General features: G+C 38.7%; 2 protein-coding genes across 3 annotated transcripts in view; both read right to left on the bottom strand.

Annotated features, from left to right (window-relative positions):
• The window catches only part of LOC110047751 (cholesterol 24-hydroxylase-like), a 29,893-nt gene extending 26,241 nt beyond the window's left edge, over window positions 1-3,652 (bottom strand). Inside the window, exon 1 of the mRNA XM_089282317.1 lies at window positions 3,475-3,652. Within this exon, the coding sequence (XP_089138443.1) occupies window positions 3,475-3,605 (131 nt within the window). The 5' untranslated portion in view covers window positions 3,606-3,652. The remainder of the gene's footprint in view (window positions 1-3,474) is intronic.
• A 2,964-nt stretch (window positions 3,653-6,616) lies between these two features.
• On the bottom strand, window positions 6,617-21,187 carry LOC110047750 (cholesterol 24-hydroxylase-like). 2 transcript variants are annotated; one of them, XM_089282301.1, is made up of 15 exons: window positions 20,240-21,187; window positions 19,429-19,506; window positions 18,610-18,691; window positions 17,047-17,120; window positions 15,975-16,061; window positions 14,509-14,647; window positions 14,258-14,374; window positions 13,679-13,835; window positions 12,938-13,000; window positions 12,421-12,493; window positions 12,046-12,130; window positions 11,675-11,785; window positions 10,770-10,864; window positions 9,740-9,806; window positions 6,617-8,507 (listed from the first exon to the last, which is right to left on the bottom strand). In XM_089282301.1, exons 1-15 carry the CDS (start codon window positions 20,368-20,370, stop codon window positions 8,367-8,369), a joined length of 1,500 nt encoding a protein of 499 aa, XP_089138427.1. In that variant the 5' UTR covers window positions 20,371-21,187; the 3' UTR covers window positions 6,617-8,366. The 2 variants fall into 2 exon arrangements, with proteins under 2 accessions (XP_089138427.1, XP_089138428.1); XM_089282302.1 differs by lacking the exon at window positions 19,429-19,506.
• Between the last annotated feature and the right edge of the window lie 67 nt (window positions 21,188-21,254).

Genomic DNA, 21,254 nt, shown 5'->3' with positions numbered 1-21,254 from the left:
ACTCGTCCAGGCGTTCAAAATGACCAGGAGATGAGCACTTGTTTGCTGGAAAGTGACCTACTAATGTGGTAAGCTTTGATGAGAATGTGTCTTACTCGAGGACCTTAATGAACTTATATGAGCGAAACGAACACTTCTCAACGAACGAAACCAGGACAAACACCGACACCATTATATGATATTGTAATTTCATTTTTATAATTAGTAACATCTAAACCTGAGGCCAGCCGAAATATTGTTTTAAATATACCTTGTGTCAGCCTTGCAGTAGTCTTTGACGTATTATCGTTTTACTTTTCAAGTTTGGCTGATTAGATCTCCTGTGAGATCCAATGTTCAATCAAGCTGGACCTTCGTTTAGAGCTTTGCAGTTTATAGTACTTACGTTTTTCATGTTGAGTAGTCCACGTTCAACCGACATCGAGTTAAGTTTAGATTAAAGTTGTGTTCTCTATACTTGTCTTGTTTATTTTAGTATATTGATCTGAACTCTGAGTGGAATGTGAGATGCACATAAACTTGGAAAAAAAATCCCAGATACTTGATTTTGATAAGCTTAAATGATTTTTACCCTGTCTTGTGTTTACACTTTTGCTTCCCGATTGAAAAGGTAACAAAGGGAAAGAAACACTATGTGAGCTCGTAGGAGCACATGTTTATGGGTGGACAGATGTTTTGGATCAACACTGAAAATGCTTGCAAAAGAGGCTACTTATTTTAATGTATTTTACGTGCAATATATATAGAGACAAGCAGTTCCACATTGGAAAAGAAGTGCTGTCTCATAAGAAACCTTACCTATAGCCTTGAGTGAAATGCACTGAAGAAGGTCTGTAAGCTCGTACAACTTGAATACATGGAAATTTTCCCAGCAGGCAGACATACATCAACATCAAGATCTGGGTGTATGTATGTTGGGGGGGGGGGGGGTTGGGGGGGGAGTAGTCTCTTAATTTTATTGGCAGGAGTGTCTTGTGTGACCCAAGAACCCTTAGCCTTTACCACTCCATGTTCAGCTGCAATTTTGCAACGGGCAACGAAATCCAACGAAAAAAGCCTACGCTTTCTGAGATAAGTGCGACCTTGCGTGGTACGAACCCCGCTTGTTTTAACAGTCCTTAAAAATACACCAATAATTACAAGTTCGTCAACATGTTTCATCTCTAGATTACTTAATCCACGAGTTTGACCATAGGTCTCCTTTGATTTTTTTTTTTAAGAACCCTTTGCATTCAGGTTTGTGCCTTTCAAGAAGATCCTATGTTGTGTACCCATGCAAACAACGTTAACAGAAATGTTTACTATTAGAATCCTTGCTTTGGTCATACAAGAGAGCGGTGAGCCTTTGCACATAGCTGTAGTGCAGCAGTGATGTTCTCACCTTGCTGTAGTAACATAAAGTTTGTTTCGTGGAATAGCGCCTTCTTTTTCGCTGATTCTGTAAACAATAACATGGTCATTTTCCCAGCCAAACACATTGATTGCAAGATTTAGCTTTTGTTTTTCGAGCTTATAAATTTGTGAAACCGATGTTGGGAGTCGATATCTGTGAAATTAAGACTGTCACTCCTAGGTCTTAGCGGGTTTTTCCTTTTTTTAGCTGGGAAAAGAGCAGCACGTAGCGCTCATCTCAGGCACTGATTGTCTCTGTTTTAGATGTTATTGCTTTCTTATTTTGTAACTTTTTTGGGAGAGGAAAATAGCTTCCTCCGCGAAATGGTTCGTATATCGAGCAACATTAACAAATGCATCTAAAATACCTTCAATCACCCAGCCTGAACCTCTTTGCGACCATGCCTCTATTTCAATGAAGCGGTTAAAGAAGTCGTTTATCATTGCTTCATTGTTTATGTTAAGAATGACAGGCTCATTCTGTTTGAAATTGTGTTCCATCTATTGTTTCTGATGATTGAAAACTTAACTATAAGCCCAAATTGTGTTTCAACACTCTCCAAGCTAGTAATTTCATTTTCAATCAAATCAGTCAATCTTGGTTTTGTCTTTTGCGCAAATTTCAGAAGATCAGCTTTGTATAGGTAGCCTTTTGGAACAATCATTTTCTCTACACGAAGCCACCTACTAAAATTTTCCTTACGGGCTCGAGAGGCATCTTTTGTCTTTTGTTTTCTTCTTGTGAAATTGATCCATAGAAGTTCGAATTCCAGGAAGTCAGATGAGAATCTTAAAGCAGCCATTCTGCTGTTTATACACAGGCAATAGATTTCTTCAATAGAAAATAATTCTGTGACCAATATTCGATCACGTAAAGAAAGAACAATGGCCGAGTTACCACCGGGCTACACACCAGCGGATTTTTCACAAGAAAAATTACACCGCTGGGTAGATTTGAAAGCGTAGGTCATCGTATTACTAATCAACCAATCAAAATTGACGCATCAGGTCAACGCAAATGTGCATTTCAAACGTAAGTTTGCTTCGCGTGTGAGTCAAGAGTTTGAGTCAAGGGTTCGCGTAAATATAAATTGTCCAGTTCGCTTAAACAGTTCCTTTAAACTTGATCTGGTTAATAAAATCAACCATTTTATCCTTTTACTAAGTAAAAATGGGCTCCACGGTTGTGCTAAAAATACGCCTTTGCCGTCATCTCTTGTTTTGTTGTGGTGAACAACATCCTATTTACATACGATGGAAGCGCGTGGCAGAACGGGTTTAATTCAGGGGTCAACAAACTCGAATTTGCATATTCATGTTCGTGCTTTGAACTGTGGCTCTGAGCCGAGAGTCCAAACCCACACACATATAAGGGAGGTTTCTGTTACCCATTCTAATTTTACGAATTAAGGCTCCCAGGGGTTATACATTAAACAAAACTTGTATAACCTCTGGGAGCCTTATTTCGTAAAATTAAAATGGGCAATAGAACCCTCAGTATATATTTGTGTATTTGTCTATTGCATGGTATTTTGTTCTTGGTTTCATCAATACATCGGCAATGTCATATTCAGAAACTGAATGGAATAACCACCGCAAAAGCGGCCATTTTCAACACGAAAGGCTCGAAAATCCATGGAACAACGCAACTCAAGTGCAGTCTAAGCATGCGAGCGTGATATGCGAGGTCACGGCTGGCTCACCCCTCGCACGCCACGCTTACAGTCTTCGTTCTTCTTCGGTTTTTCGAGAAAAACAGAGACTGCTCGCAGTCCACCTCAAACCAACATGAAGAGGGAGGGCTCTGGAAACGTCACTGGTTTGAACATCGAAAATCGTACCCGTATTCAATCTCGTACTCGGTTTAGTCTAGTCCAATGTAACGGTTCCTACTGTACAACTTAGTTGTTTATCACACTGATAGCCACACTTATTATTAATGAAACTACTGTGCAAGAACTACTTTTAAATCTTACTGGTAAGGGATTTGCTTTATAAGAACCCAAAGTAATACACGATATGTGACCCTATGTGTGCACGAAAGGTTTGAGAGCGAATCAAGTGAATGATGCTGAACATTACCTTGACATCGGTGGACTTGGGATGTGGGCAAATTTACGTCTTGTATGAAGCAAGTATACTGCAAAAACACATACCACGAGTAACGATAGCCAAACCAAGGTACCTGCTACGTACAAAATCAGGTAAAACATTTTCCCTGCAGGGCAGCCGTTAACTGCTAAATTGTTTTTAAAAACCTCCAGGGGTTAATCCTTGAGACTGGTGCCCAGGTAGCACTCACGGTAGATTGTTAAAAAATAGGTCCGCAATGCGAACATGTGTCTAGTGCAGGGTGGATACGGGGAATTGACAGTTTACGTGTAGATATTGTTGTGTCCTGAGAAGTTTGTTGTGATTGATGCAATTTTGTATTTTGCTATTTTTAATTTCCTATTATTGGGTTGAAAAGCTTTAAGAGTATTGTAGTGTTGTTTGAATGCCCCATACAGACGTATGTAAGAAATGGTTTTATCAATAATAGCACAAGCTCATTGATAATTTTTTTTATGCGAAGTGGAGTATCTGGTGTTTTTTTCTACCACTTTTATATTTCGTTGCCTTTTTATTTCGTCATTATTGTTAGGGGATTGGACACCAGTCTAGAGCATTATGGGATATATAGAGAGAGAGCACACGAGGTGGAGATAAAACATTGGGTTAGCTTATGTGTCGTCGTCTCTTCCACGCAATAACAGTTATTTTCCCTCGCCCTCACTAATTTTTCCTGAGTACCATAGTACGAATATGTCCCAAAATGAACTAACATATATACATATGGAAACAGGTATGTCAGGATAAATTTTTATGCAAAGTACAGTATCAGTTGTTTCTTTCTGCCACTTTTATACTTCGTTGCCTTTTTATTTTGTCGTTATTTTCCCTCACCACTAATATTTTTCTGGGTGCCATAGCATGAATATGTCCCAAAATGAACTAACATACATATGGAAACAGGTATTTCAGAAAAAAAATGGTGAAGCACTAGCATTAGGAAACATTTCCCATTGGTTCTAAAGAGAGGAAGAACAGCAACGAGGTTCGCCTCACATTCACATACTTATGTGATTAGAAAATGCACCAGTATTTGGAGTTGATGATTATGCTATTGTTAGAGTTAATTGATAACATATATTTTGTCAATTGCCACGGTCAGTTAATGACCCGGAACTGAAAAACCTGGTTAACAGGCAGATTCACAGTCATTTTCATGATTATACCTGCAGAAAGAAATCAAAGAATGAATGTCGATTTAATTACCCAAAACCACCTATGAGGGCAACTGAAATATTTTATCCTTTATACAATAATACACCTCGACAGAACATAAAACAACAAAGAGACACTATTAAAAAAAAAACTATGAAAAAAATTAAATGATTTGAAAGAAGGTGAATGTAAAACATTTGAGGAACTGTTTCTGAAGTTAAAAGTTACTTTCTATAAAATCAGCATCTAACTCTCCAACCATATTTTTAACTCGACAACCAAATGAATTAAGGATCAATGATGATAAAGTTACTCGTCCTAAGGCATGGAGAGCAAATATGGATATCCAGTTTGTCTTAGAGGGCTGATATCGATCTAAAACTGGAAAGCATCTTTTAGAGTATTTCAGTCCTTCACGAGTACTTCGAAAGCCGTAGCATAGTAAATATGTTACTGTTTCTTGAAGGGACGGTAATATTCGTAATGACGCTAATCTTGGATTTAGTGATGATAATAAACCGCCTTAAGCAAAAATATTCACCCCTTTCTTCTCGAACACTTCAACTCAGAAAACACTGCTCAGAATATTATTCATAACACGAAGACTTTGCGACACCAACATTCGTTGCAAGAGGATTGGACAAATATTTGCTTTGACTGCTCGGGCACTCGCTCGAGCAGACTGACGAGTAACGGCGACATATCGATTTGGTAACGCATTTTCACTTGCGATTTTCCTGTTCATGTAGTCTGTCACGAGAGGAGAGTTCGTTGAAACTATTGGAGCATTTCGCCGTATATGAAGTAGGCAGCTATCTTTTTTTATCGCTTTTACATTGTGTCTAGTGCGAAAGCACTAGACACAATAATGTAAAAATATGTGAAGATCATTTCGCTTGTGAAATACAAGCGAAATATTTTACCCTGTGAAAAATGGGTGAATTTCTAAATGCAAACAAAAAACATGTGGAAACCTCATATCATTTTCACATGCCGTTTTAGACCTTTTTCCATCTCATATTGAGTTTCACCTGTTTGTGAATCGAAGTGAAAAGACCCTGTGAAAATGGATATGAATTGAAAGTTAGTCTAAAAAGATATATAACATTTGAAAAATTAGGTGAAATAATAGCCTTATGCTTCTGTCTGACGGCTCTCTATTACTGAGTCATAATCAGTGGTAACAGAAATAATTTTACTGAAATGCTACACCCCTTGACCTGATTTTTGTGAATGTTTTCCAAGTGTGAGCTATTTTTTAAAGTCCGACCCATTTTTTCCAAACGTGACCCATTTTCCATGTGTGACCCACTTTTTCAAGTGTGACCCACTTTTCTAATTGTGACATATTTTTCCAAGTGTTACCAATTTCTCCAAGTGTGACCCATTTTTTCCGAATGCGACCCATTTTTCTAAGTGTGACCCATTAATCCAAGTGTGACCCTTTTTTCTAAATGTTACTTTCGTTTTCAAGAGTGACCCATTTTTTCAAGAGTGACCCATTTTTTCAAGCGTGACCCATTTTTCAAAGTGTGACCCATTGTTCCAAGTGTGACCATTTTTTCCAAGCGTGACTCGCTTTTCCAGGTGTGACCCATTTTTCCAAGCGTGACCCATCTTTCTAGGTGTGACTCATTTTTCCAAATGTGACTCATTTTTTAAGTTTTTTAAAAAACCCACGTAATTCGTTTATACTCCTGGTGACTTCAGCGAGAGGGGAAAACGAAACCAACACTCTGGCGGACTAGGGTAAGAGGGCAGGGCCTGTCGCCTCTCGAGATCTTATCCTTTATACCTCAATGAACTTGATCCGCGACTTTGAAAAACACAATCTGACGACAGTAGCGTAAACAACTCGTGAACAACGTGTAGAATAGGCCATTTCCGTTTGACCTTGTGCCTCTGTTTCAAACCGAGTCCTCGTGCAAAATATATTATATGAAAATGAGTTTTCAAATTTCTGAGGCGTAGACATTCTTTATTGGCTCAAGACACAATGAAAATACAGTCAAATCTCGTTATGGTGGACACTCGCGGGACTGCCACTTGGTGTCCGTATTAGCAGAGGTCCACAGTAGCGGGTTGTGATAAAAATGACCCAATGGATGGTTGTGAAGTGTCTCATATAGTACTATACATTTCTTGCAAAACTTTTCGGACGTTTTATTTGGGACGTCTAATTATCGAACACTTCTTGTCTCATTTCGGACAGGTTTCGGCAAACATTTCGGACACTGTGCTGAAACAAGCTAAAGTAAATTTACGCCAGCAAAATACGAATTAGTATGAAACACCATCTGAGAAAATGATAGTTTTACTGCACCCTCAAGGTTTTGAAGATACACCCACTAGAAAATAATACAAGCCGTTAGGTATCTCAAGCAGCGTCTCAACTAGAGTTCTCTTCATATAGGAAACTTAGAGCTTTGGAGCTACTTAAAAATTTTATACTGTACTATAAATATTTCGGAAGGTTAAAATTTCGGACGGTGTTATTTTTCGTCCGACATTTTTTCCAGTAATGCATTGTCTTGAGCGATTTTAATTCTTTTAAGCCTTTCCACGAGAGGATGTTGCATAACAATTTTATACCATGCCATTGAAAATATAGTGACCATGCAACACAATCAATGCGACATACGCGCGGCGCATGATGGGAAGGTTGGATGTAAACCGTCGAATATACAACAAACTTCCTGTAATCTGATTGGCTGTATTTTCTATGGCATGGTATAAAAAGCAGAATTAATATATAGTGCTTGAATATTAATTACTGTAACATATATTTAGGTGTTAGAAGAACCTATCAGTATTTTCGAGTAAATTTATTGTTTCCCGACTCTATGGTAGAAATAACAAGAAACAAGGTACCGAAGCAGAGTCAGTGTTTTAGCGATCACAAACAAGTATTTAGAACTAGTATTTTCTCTGCAAGTTATATGAATCAGTCTGGCCATGCCTACTTGCAATAGTTGTAGAGAATAAAAAGGAGGAAGAAGAAATGAAACGAATTGGCTGATATTTAAGGTGGCTACCTATAGTGCTGGAATGACATTAAATGATAAGTACTTTCGGAAACAAAATAAACTTCGGGCGCTTTCCATTCGACCAAAAATTCCGGCTTGCATTTCCGGAAATTTCTAATGGTAAATGGCTTTGCACAGTTTCCAGGAAATAGTACAACCTCGCAAATCACAATATCCACATTTCCGAAATTTTCTTATCAGGAATTTCTGTTCTGCTTGAATTTCCGGAACTTTCACTTGAATGATTCGCTCTTCGGAAATTTAACAATGTTCGGTTTCTCCGGAAACTTTCTAGGGCAATTTCTGTACCATTAGCCCCCATTTCAAAAGTTCCGAGAATTTTTGGTTGAGAAGAAGGAGCCCTTAGTTCCCTGAAATGAGTTACAAAATTTTTTAAATGATTTGTTGCCGTTATATATTGACCAATAAACATTCTAGCGCATCGCTTGCACAAATTTTGTCCCATTGCATTACTTGCATTGTACATGAGAAAAAGCATCTTTGCTATGGTGAAAGAATCTGTCAAACAGATTAAGCTGCGAAGAAAACCACATGCTACGTATTCTAATTCAGTTTTAGTGGAGGTAATGTTAGCTCCATATTTGTTTTCTTTACCATAGTCCTATAGATTAAATGAAATTAAAATTGCGCTTAAACCTGACCACCCTGCAATATAATGCTCTAATGCCTTTTAGTCAAAGTACACTTCACGCCATCTTTGGGTCGAATCGTGACCCGTTCACGATATGTGCGCGATTGACCAGGTACGAGAGAAAACTTGAACGTCTGAAGAAAGCGCGATAGCAGAACCTTGGCTTCTATCTAGAAAATAAAGACGAAAGAAATTAATAAAAAGGGAAAATATGTCTCTGGGATGCACCTCAAGGCTATCCACTATCTGAACCAGTTTTTTCGCTTGAGCGTTGGTACGCATTATGTATGTCCAACATTCAGCTGTCTTTCGATTATTGGCCATTGCACCTGTTGTAATATTTAGGGGACTTTATTTTTGAGTACGAGATCGAGTACGAAACGACTTTTCAATTCTAGTTTGCAGCCTCCAAATTATCAAGTCACATACTCATCTCAATGTCGTCCCATGAACTACCTTCTCTACCTCAAACCAACATGAATTGCGAGGGCTCTGAAAACGTCACTGGTTTGATCTCGTACCCGCAGTTTAGTCCATCTATGGGTCCCTTTTCTGGACAAGACTGGCTCCTTGCCGACTATTTATTTCCAGTTTCTATAGCATGAAGCCAGAAGGGGTGTTGTTACATGTGGTTGAGAAATACTAACTCCCAACATATTTTCTAGCAGATGCACAGCAAAAAATACAGTGCCCTGTCCCAAAACATGCTATGAACATACTATAAGATGCAAGGCTTTTAATACATGCGAATAGCTAGGCGTCCTTGAAATAACGTGTTCTTGAGTACGATACTACCCAGGGAGCTTAACCACCACGACAACGGGAACGGGAACGTCGCTAAACAAAAGATTTAATGAGCAAAACAATGGCTGTGCACGTGCGTTATAATTCTTGTAACATTTCTTTACCGTCCTCTATAAAACAAAAACGTATAAATGACTAAATTCTGCGTTGTCCGGAGAACGTGAACCACAACGGCTAAAATTTAAAATTTATGTTTCGAATTTTACGCTGTGTTCCATATTCAGTTTCGAGTTTTGACGGAGCGAAACAAACTAAACGACTTTACAGTATCCCGAGATTGGTAGGTAAAATATAAATTAACTTTTTAATCGACGCTTCCCCAGGCGTCTCCGTCGCAGTTACTCACGATCTCTCTCACACAATCTCTTTCACAGTATAAATGGATACCGGAGGATTTTCAGGTCAGGATGCAATCTGTACTCCTCTTGAGCTGAATGCTAGTCAACCAGGAATACTCTTAATGATTAAAAAGGTGTAAACGACATTTGCTGTCTATACCACACGATTACACACTTCAGATTACATCGTTTCCAGATCACTTGTGTGCGAAACCGAAAGTGTAACCCGATAGATTACTGAAACGTGGAGTTCAAATTACCTGCGCGAAGTTTTGTCCAATGCAGTTGCGCGGTCCAAGAGAAAATGGAAAGGAAGTATAATGAGACCTGAAAACGGAAAAAAAAAAACCCGCTGTGAATTACGTTTTCTGACGATGTTAACAGGAAGGCTACCGAAATCATATATTGGCGCTGCTCAAACTCGTGCAACTGAGCGTAAGCAATGAATAATTTGCCGGTTTTTCCTTTTTTTTCTCCAATTGTGGACGAAATAAATTGAACTCGTTTTACACATGCAAGACTATCCACTTAACCACTTATCAACAGTCGACCTTGTTTCAATAAGGCCTGGCTCACACTAGAGACATAACGAGATAATGACATAACGACATAACCTCTTATACAAGTGAATATATGAAACATCATATATTTGAACTGTGGAGAAAGATATGAAGGCATGATTGATCATCGCAGTTTTTATACACAACTTAAGCAGTTGTGAAATTAAAGCCTGAAAAAAAATTCAGGCCTGAGCGGGATTCGAACCCATGACCTCTGCGTTACCGGTGCAGTGCTCTATGTCGGGAACGCGAACATCGACATAAAGACATAAGGAAAAGATCAGTGTTTTTCCTTATGTCGTCATGTTGATGCTGCTATGTTGCTATTATGTCATTATGTCAGCATGTTCACACTGCAAAAATAATGACATAATATCGTTTTTACAGTACGTCGTTATGTTTATGTCGCCATGTCGCGGGTGTGAACTATACAGCACATGATTGTAACAATCCTATGACATGCAACCCAACAGTTATATCAGTCTATTAATTCACCGGTACAGTTGATTTACAAACACAGCACAACCCAAATTTTGTCAGTACAGCACAGGACGTCAAAAAAGTTGACATTGGCCCATCTCTGCCCTTGTGCCGCGATTGACTACGTCGAGAAGGACATTGGTCAAGTGTATTCCATAAAGAGATTTCACTGATCGTCATGTACTCGTCAGAGAAGCAACTGTCATACACTGGGAAAGATTACTTGAATTAATCACTTCTACTCTCACACCTCTTTAAAAGTTCTTCATCTTCGAGTCTGTAAGGGTTAAACTCTTCTGGTTTGGTCCAAAACTCAGGGGAGTGACTGCTGACAAAAGAGCTCACCTACAAATTAACAAGGGTATCTTCACAGTGCACAGAGGTCAAACACATTGCGCGCAGTTTCCACCGTCATTTCACGTCTTAAATTGCAAAAATTCTCCACTTTTAAGCCAAAAGTTAAGGTAAAAGGTAAAGTCTGCATACGAGCCAAGTGTCCCATCATCAGGCCAGTGCTCATCTGCGATCTCAGTAACATGAAGCGAGTAGGAATATTTCTACTCCTCCCCCCCCCCCCCCCGGGTGGGATAAGGTCCATCGCACGGTTACCCCCAGCTTTAAACTCGCCGGTACCCATTTGTACACCTGGGTAGAGAGAGGCACTGTGAAAGTAAAGTGTTTTGCCCAAGATCACAACGCAATGTCCCCGGCCAGGGCTCGAACCCGGACTGTTGAATCCGGAGGCGAGCGTACTAACCATGAGGCCGCCGTGCCTCCTAAGGTTAAGACAGTCACTAAAAAGTCAACTAAGCTTAAGTTTGTAAGCCACAACTGCATGGAGAATCTAATAATTGTTTTCCAACGTTAGCAAGAATAGAGCAGAGTGGAACATTGAGAGTCAAGAGGAAACAAAACTTAGGACGGGTATATCTTGACTAAGGAGCTAGAAAACCAGAATTTTATGTGCAGAATTAATGCAGTAATGAAAAACTGCGCTCCGGTTAGTTTCCACAATGAAAATACAACTCACACATGCAGCTAAAATTTTCTTTGATGTAGCAACCATCAGTTAGAACTAACATCGAGATGTAATGTGAGAGCAGTGACTGAAGGTGAAACAAGCAAACAAACAAAACATTTGTAAGTAAGTTATACCATTATGGCGGTGTTAGCGGGGATATTGTATCCACCTATTTTTTGGCCCTTTCCAGAAGTTCGTAAAGTACCAGCTGCCGGTGGATGTACACGTAATGTCTCCTTTATTACCTGGTAAGACAACAAGGACAACTGTTATCATTAAGTGAGTGTAAATGGCCCTTGAAAGAAAAAACGATAGCGATCACGATCCTAAGGTGAGTGATTTCTCTTGTGTCTACTTAACTTAAGGAAAGGAAAGGAAAGGAAAGGAACGGAACGGAACGGAACGGAGCGGAACGGAAAGGAAAGGAAAGGAAAGGAACGGAAAGGAAAGGACGTTGAAAATATTTATTTTCCTGTAAATGAAAACACTAAAAAAAACACCTTACCAGTCCTAGCTGGTGCAGTTTAGCCAGGTCGTCAAACGCAACATTCTGTTTATCTCCCAGCACATCAAACACCTCTTCAAGCACACTACAAAAGAAGCAATAAATGAAAGAGAATTATTTTTGTACTTCAATACAGTCTGCATTCTACTTCTCCACAGCCACAATGTCATAGTACAGAACAAAAATATCTCTGAGGCTTTCACATTTCATTTATTTATTCATAAATTTGTGGATTTAAGGACTGTTTAAGCAAGCAGTCAAATACAAATATAAAAAAATAGAATGGGCGACTTTTTGCGAAGAATATAGTACCTCCGAGTGCGAGAAAGACATTTCTTTTAGGAACACGAATAATGTTTGTCTAAGCAATGTCACCTCTCCAATATCTCAGGATGGTCTCCTAGCTCAAGAACACAAAACGACAACAAACTGGCTGTAGTCTCGTGACCTGAAATGACAAATGAGAGCTAATGTAGAGTGTGGGGAAAAACGAAACCATTTAGTAACTAGTGTATAACGAAAGGAAAAGCAAAAATCGGTGTTCTAAAGAAATAAGCAAAGGGCGGGAAAAGCCCAACCATAGACGCTGGTGAAAAGCGCGGGAAAAGTCCAACCATAGGCGCTGGTGTAAAGCGCGGGAAAAGCTCAACCATAAACTCTGGTGTAAAGCGCGAGAAAGGCCCAACAATAGACGCTGGTGAAATCCGAACGGTCAACCATAGACGCTGGTGTAAAGCGCCGGAAAAGCTGAACCGAATTCGGCCTCCTGGTCGACCCTGATCATTAAAAAAGTGTGGGAAACGTAAAAACACGTGACTATTGTAAAGGGCGAAAAGAAAGCCAAATTATATAATTAGCTGATTGAACTACAATTACATCGATAGTGTCTTACCACCAATAAAGAAAGACAGAAAATCATCCAACATGTCCTCCATTCCAAGGTTTGGATCTACCTCTGTAGAAAAAAATTGTTTCGATAATTGAACAAGAAAAAACAAAATAAAACAAAACAAAGCTACACTCTTAGGAAACTCACGATTTTCCAACTATCAGCCGGTATGGATATTTACTAGTGATTGTTATTCACTACTCAAATCAGTTCAGTGGATGTCGGGCTTTTTTTGAAATCGTTGTTCCAGTTATCGACGGTTTATTTCAAGACAAAGTCCACTTTTTCCATATTTTGAAGCATTTAGAGTTTCCTTTAGCTTTCAAAGAGATTCCCGGACAAAGCCACATCAAGTAATGAAATTATGGAGCTATCAATGCAATTAGGTCACATAAACTGTGACATGTCAGCACCGAAGAGCTTTTGGAAAGACTGAGCTGAAAAAAAACCACTGGATAAAGAAATGAAGCGGAGAATTAGATGAAAGCTGATTGGCCATATACTACGGCACTGGACTGGACCACACAAATGACTGTAACGTAACATTGATCTGGGCACCCGAGGGGAGAAGAAGAAGAGAATGACCAAAGAACTCTGGAGAAAAGTTCTAACAAAGTGGGCTGGAAATCTTGAACCGAGGTACGACGAGCGGCTGATCATACGCGGAAGTATGGAGTGCTCTGTAAAGACCTTACGTGACACCTGGTCACAAAAGAGATAAGCAACAGGTAAAAGGTAGCAAACCTTGTTGCTGAATAATATGCTGTAATATATCATCGGGGACCTCTTCTCCTTTGTTTATTGCATTCTTTCTCACTTCAATTACTTTCCTTCCTGTTTCACGCAAGAACTGGACTGCCTTGATAACACGCCGCTGAAAAGGGTACTGGAAAACATTCCACTGAAACATGAAAGAAAAAAAAAAATGCATGGAAACTGTTAACACTCAGTAACGTTGTAAAAAAGCCGGCCTGGTGTCATTGAATTGACAAGACACTTCACTCTGACATTGCCTCTCTTAGCCCAAGGGTAAAATTGGAGAATTCAAATTTAGGGAAGTGAAGGGGGTGCAATGGACTAGTATCTCCTGTCAAGGGAGGAGAAAGAAATACAAATACCCATATCTACCCTGAGGAATGTTTAAAATCTGAGGGAGGAAAGAGATTTCAAAAGCCAATTTTAAAGGAAAGTAAGAAGATAAAATGGAATTTCCAGAGGGGTTAGGGTGAGGTGATTGGACCACCATGGGGTATGGATTTTCCTTAAAAACCACAGAGTCAATAGTCACTATTAAGACTTTGATTGCTATGCTTGTTGTAATACCTTGTGAAACGGTCGTTCAAAGTTTGCCACATCGCATCCAAGAAAACTCAGTTCAACTGCCTCAGTAAATTTATTGTCCTTTGCACCAATAATGTTCATGTCCATTCCAAAGGCAACCTGTGAGATGATAAAGGCCACAAGGACCTTACTATATATCACATGACAAACATTTCATATTGCCTGGCGTATCAGTAGCATCAGAAAAAAAATCTTATATTACTGTCTTTGATTCTTAGCTATTTAGACCTTACCTTGCAAATAACGTCTAGTGCTGCATGGGCAAACTGGTCAATCATACAAACTTCTGTTTTACCATCAGCCATTGTTCCAAGATGTTCAAGTAAAAGATTGGCAGTGGAGTTGAAAGAACTCATCAGCTCTTTAAGGCTCCTGATTTCAAACAAGGCAATATTTTTTAGTGCTAAACCTCTAGAAGGGGTGCTTTGTCAACTTAATTTTAAAAATAGCAGCCTTGAATTTCCAGCTTGCCTAAGTACAAGAACAGGACATGAATATTTACAATAAATTACTGACATGTAGCCATAATGCTCATCAACTACTGCGGAGAAACAACTGTGTTATTCAGAGGCTCAAAATGCCATTACGAAACAACACACAACAAGTGAAAACACATCCGTTAAAAAAAAGGTACCAGTTTTCCAAAGGATGTACATGTATTAAAAAATATCTGTCAGACTAATGAAATAAATCACTATTCAGTGGATAAATGCTAAATATAACATACAAAACAAGCTGTTTATATCTTCTGGAATGTAATCTTTGAAAAACTATTGGCCTTCACTAAAGGCCCATAGTTTTTCATACTTGAAAAAATAACTATTAATTAATACTTATTAGGCAACTAATGATATCTGGTATTATACTTTCTGAGTTACTGTACTAAAATATCAGGGTATTATTAGGTCAATCTTTATACAGCAAATGCCATCATCTCAATATTTATCTACTTTGGCAGAGCAGTCAATAGACTACCATAACGTGATATCTTGAAAACTATTGTAAGTTTAAATATTTCATCCTGCGAGTCACAGTTTGCAGCTGAAACCATTAGCAAGATTATCAGCTGATCACGAGGTTGTTGAATTTTGAAAGCAGATGGTTTGTTGCTTGAAAATAACTTCCAGACGGGTAATCCAAAAACAGTTACTCCCAGAGGGTGGTCACCCCTAAGTACTAAAGATCAGGTCCACAGACTACCCTGCAGACCGGTCCACATACTACCCCTACAGACCTCCCCACCCACCCCACCCCCCTTTAAGACCACCCTAAAAATAAAATGAAAATAATAGATTTGAATTAAACTGTATTAATTTTGTTGCCTGGGTAGACGAAGCAGGTCGGCAAAATTTCAAGTGATACACTTTGAAAATTAAGCAAACTAATAGGCTTGGGTGCAAGGCATTTTTTGAAATGAAAAAGGTCAAGAGCTCTTCACCAACAGCAAATGATCTGTGCCCTGAGCCACGGCGCTACATGCACATCCCATGGGAACCCACATATATGTTATGATTTGGTAGAATCATTATTAGTATAATTATTAAAAATAGGTATATTTATTATATAATTATATTCATTTCACTGGTCCATAGTGGGCCGGCATCTGTGGACTCAGGGGTTAGTGTTTTCATGTTACCCCTTTCAGAGGGTATAATTTGGCAAATATGTCTCAGATTGTCTTTGCCAATTGAATGCTTACTTGCGATGGAAAGCTGGGTTCAATACTCCTCGTCTTTTTATCCAACCCTCATTATCCATGTTGGTGACCAATCCATCACCAAGAAATCTACAACACAACACATTATTGTAATGGAATAATCCATTGCATAAGCTGCCTAGAGTATAGATTTTATAGTACATTATGTTAAGATATCTGTCAGAGTCTTACCTTGAATATACAGTAATTAAATACATAGAAAAAATACCTCAGTAGTAGTGAATTATATGTGGTAAATTATTCGATAACAGGGTTTATAGTTACTCTTTTTGGCCTTAAATTTCACTTCAAGGACATTCCATAACATAATTCCAATTTTTCAAGGACTCATTCCACTTGAAAAATACCTGTTGAATGTGGCACCACATGCATTTTTTCTGAAACTGCTGGAAGGATATTCGCGAAGAGCTAAGATCTTTTCCTTTTTGTATGAGCTGCACATGGGCAGCTTTTTAGCCTTATTACCCAAACAGTGCAAAACAATAAAAAATTAATGTAGAGGTTTTTCAAGGCCCAAATGAATGTACTTTTCATGGACTTTCAATTAACAAGGCCTCGGATTTTGATTTTCAAATTCATTTTCACTTTTAAATGGAAGTCCCTCTGACACTTACCTTTTCTAACTTCAAGTTGTCAATCACCCACCATTTCAAGCATTAAAAACAGACAAACAACCTAGTTTGGCTTTTCTAAAACTGTTGCTGGGAAAAATTGTTTAAATATGAATTTCCCTAGAACATTCTCTTGTTTTGTTAAAAACATTAAACTAGAAATTTATCTCTTACTTTAATCGCTGCTGAATTAATTAATAAATCATTAGAACTAATACAGTTGTAAGTCAACAACTTGCCATGTATGTAACTGCCATGTAACTGATCAATTCCCATACATAAACTACAAAAATATTGGTGGGGCTGTTCTGTATGTTCTGGTGCCAAAGATACTTTTCAGTGAAATAATTCATTAATATGTCTGAACAGTACAGAAACTTGGGAAACAAACTTGTGCAAACAAAATTATACCTTTAAAACTAACTAAAGGCAAACTGAAGTACCTTTGTCCATACAGATAACAAAGATTTGCATAGGATAATGGATGCTTTGGAAGATTCTTTACTACAAGAGCATCCTTTGAAATAAAAGGAAACAACAGTGAATTAGTCATTTTGTGCATGAGAAATTAGTCCACATGGGTGAGATTGGGTGATTCCAGAAAATATCCATACCAATAGCACGCATGGCATCTTGGAATTCTAAGGGAGAGGGGGGTTCTTGGACCGAATCAAACCCATGGGGGGGGGGGGTGTGTTTCAGCTCTGAACTCCAGAGGGGGGAAGACCGCGAAAGCAGTTCACTTGAAATCTGTGATCTGATATCTTTTCCAGTTTGTGAATTAAGCAGGAACCGATCGTGGAAGCAGGATAAAAATCGATCAGGCGGGTGTTAGCAATCAGGTGGGTGAGTGAGCGCATAACGGAATTGCACCAATTGAAACACTTCGGCCGAAAAAAGTGGGGAACCCAAGATGCTTTGTGCACCCATAAAGCTTTGCTGCTGTTTTCGGTTCCCTTTGACTTTCAAACCAGATTTCCCATTCTCCCTCTCAGTCTGTTCAAGACAATAGGAGAAATTAGTATTGTGAAAAAGTGTAAAAATGTTCTTAGTTTCAATCAATGCTAGCTGTGAAAGAAACAAAGATCGCTTATGCAAAACTATGCGAAAAATATTTCACTACAAAAGACAAAACAAGTGACTGTTGTGTCAACACAAAGTGAAGCCTTGGAGCCGATGGCTTGTAGCTGCCGGAGCTTATCCTGGTTTCTGTAGCATGAAGTGGCTAGGAGTATTTCTACTCTCCCTGCAGCTGGACGGGATGCTGGTCCATCGCAGGTCACTCCCCCACAATTTGTTAGGTTTTCTGCTGGTACCCATTTATAACTCCTGGGTGGAGAGAGGCACTGTGAGAGTTAAGTGTCTTGCCCTAGAACACAACACCGTGTCCCCGGCCATGGCTCAAATGTGAACTGCTTGCTCCGGGAACGAGCACACTAACCACGAGGCCACTGCGACTCCCTTGCGATCACTTTAGTTTTCCGGCACCATTTTGTCAAGTAGCTTCAAGTGCTGCGTTTGCCAGTTTTTATCATGCTGTCCGGTAGTAACTGGATTTCACAGAAGGAGTAAGGCGAAACAGACAAGTAAATTGTAAGTTTTTCTCTGGTATTTTGTATCAACTATTTTTGAAGAAAGAAATTAGGTGTGCATTTTGCTCATGTCTGATGAAATCCCAACTGTGCTGGGACATAATGTCTGCAGTGGATAATTTTTCATCGTAAATCCTTTTGTGGGAATTGAAGGACGAATAAAAATCTACCATGAGTAAATCTTACTTTTTTCGATGATGTCCAACCACAATTTGTTTTGTCTGACCAAGATGGTGTCCTTTTATTATTTGTAGCCCTGCAAGGGGGTTTAAAATGCTCATGCTGTCTGTGGTAGGGTATGGATATTTTCTGGAATTACCCATTCTGAGTCAAAATATTTCATCTACTGGCGTTAGACTGATGCCCAATTAAGACCGGCTGTATATTTTTCTTCTGAAGGTACGTTCTGCATACCTTAACGGCTTCTGGATCACCAACTAAAACAAATGGCATATGAGCTAACCAAATAAGCACCACCTTGCCATATTCCAAATACCTGTAAAAAAACAACAGTCATTGCATAAACACATTATTTAAATTTTATAATAGACTGCTCAATTAATAAATTTCTGTTCAAGGAAAAGTTTACCCAGCATTCGAAAAATGATAATTTAACAATAACTTTTAATTAACTTCTTCTTGGCTAGTCCGAATAGTCAGACCATCTCCTGTTTGAAGATTAACAATTTCTATGACCCCCCTGACCCCGTGAGTTAAAAAAAAAAAATCAATTTTATTAATAATTTTATGGTTTCAAAATAGTTACTGTTCTTTCCTTAAGGTTCTTAAAGTTATGACCCTCAGTTTCTTGATTTCTTGTCTAGATTGAAGAGAAATAGCTAAATGTTATATCTGCAGTAATAGGGTAAGGTTAGATCCTACAAAATTAGCATTCTGTTAGCATTATTAATAAGTTAAGGATCTGTGACTTTTAACAAATACTTTTAGCTGTTCAACTACATATACTTGGCTTTTTTAAAGCCATTTCTGTTTACTATTTTAACTTTTTATTTTTAGTTTTTTGCTCAATCTATAAAAGGTTTCTTTTATTTATTTATTAATTTATCAATTTATTTATGTATGTATGTATTCAATATCTATGTATTTATTTTATCGACACAGGGCCTACTTTGTTAGCAGTTTTCACAACTGACATTAATTAGTTACCCATGGTTCAGTACTTTAATAATCAGTTTTTATTTATTTATAATTTTATTATTAAAATTGACCCACCATTCAAGAAATTTGTGATGACTATGCTTCCCAGTACGACGATATGAGACTATTTCATTCACATGGCCCATAAAGAAACTACAATATTCATAAAGGAAAAACAAAAAGAAAATATTATTCAAGATCCCTGTCAGTATATGTTGCAGTTTCAAATTTGTTCGATATGGAAAACAAAAAATACAAGGAGAAAGCTGGGGGGAAGGATGTCGGGGAAGGGGTGGGGTATGGGGGTTTGAGATGATGGGGGAATGGTAAGGGATAATGTGTAAGGTGAGTACGTAAGGTGAGACATGGAAGAGATAAAGGTGAGGCGTTTCAGAGGAAACACAAGAAAAAGCAAAGGGTAAAATTTTCTCCTCCTACTATAACCCTCACCCCCATTTGCAAAATTATCTGTGATGATTGGAGAAAGACACTGGCCCCTCAATCCAGGCGGTCTGTATTCTTAAGAATCACTAAGAGACTCTAAGTACATGCAAATAATAACCAGGCTGCTATTGAAAAAAAAAAAGAAAAAAAAAAAAGAAAAAAAAACGACAGAAAAACAACTACAATAACAATGAAAACAACGTAACTGATCTGCTCATTAATATGCACAATATACCAAAGAATCAATGATTGCTGTTCGAATAATGGTTTAACAGAAATTACTGTAGTACCATTTACATCAAGGGAAAGGGTTTTGACTGATAAGTAACCTTAAAGCAATGCAGAATATGTGATCCCATCAAGTGTGCACGGAAAGTTTGAGAGCAAATCAAGCGGACAACTGATGTAATTCTTACATGCTACATCGTAAACTATTAATTACCTTGACATCGGTGGACTTGGGATGTGGGCAAATTTACGTCTTTTATGAGCCAAGTATACCGCAAAAATACATACCACGAGTAACGATAGCACAACCAAGGTACCTGCTACGTACAAAATTAGGTAAAACATTTTGCGTGCAAGACTAAGAGGGCAACAGGGTCCGGTGAAAGGTGAAATTAATTCAACCGCGGAGAATCTGGGAACGAAATGGAATTACGTTTCATTCGTGCGTCACGTTATACGTCACGGCATTTAATCACGCGATCTCCCATCGGCGGGCCCGGGGAAACAAAATATTTTACTATTGGGAGACCAGTCTAAAGCAATTCTTAGATCACGGATGTTGACAACGAGCAGCCTCCATGGCTCTCCCAAAACTGAGCAGAGTAAATCTGATGCTCTCTTCATGTCCGGCCATCCGGCATGTGATAGACTGTTCACGGCCCTCTATTTTCTGGAAGACTTGACTTGGTAAGGGTGGGGACTGATTCTTCTTGCTCGCTTCGCTCGCAAACCCCACCCCCACCCCCGCGTGCTTCGCTCTCTTTTTCTTTTGCGTGCATAGAACAGTCTAACATGTAGAGAGCCCGCCCCGCTACCATAAGCTACCATACTGCGGATAACTCGGATATGAATATGAAAGATGACAATGTCCGATTGGGGATGAATTGAACTCCCTACAGAGGAAAAAAAAAACACAAAACACAAAACACAAAACACAAAAGGACAGGACAAAGGTGGGTATGGCAGTCTTAAATTTGGCAGCAAAAAACATCTATAACAGAGGTCACATTAAAACAAAACGAAAAAGTAGCTCCTAATTACTTTATATCTCCCTCCAAAAAGGAGTGTTTGCTTTGTTACAATGATCCAAACACGAAAATGGTTATTCTAAGAAACAATCAGACCATGTTCCCAAAATATCTTCCTAGACTTCATCTCGGTGTAAGGCTGAACAAATTAAAACTCTCTGCGGAAACTTGCATCTAAGAGGGCCATGTTGTCTTTGTTTG

Source organism: Orbicella faveolata, unplaced genomic scaffold (assembly GCF_042242905.1).
Source record: "Orbicella faveolata isolate gen_17 unplaced genomic scaffold, um_ofav_v1 contig_12, whole genome shotgun sequence".
NCBI classification, from domain to species: domain Eukaryota; kingdom Metazoa; phylum Cnidaria; class Anthozoa; order Scleractinia; family Merulinidae; genus Orbicella; species Orbicella faveolata.
The sequence above is the reverse complement of the archived record's forward strand: the minus strand, read 5'-3'. Positions and strand labels throughout refer to the sequence as shown.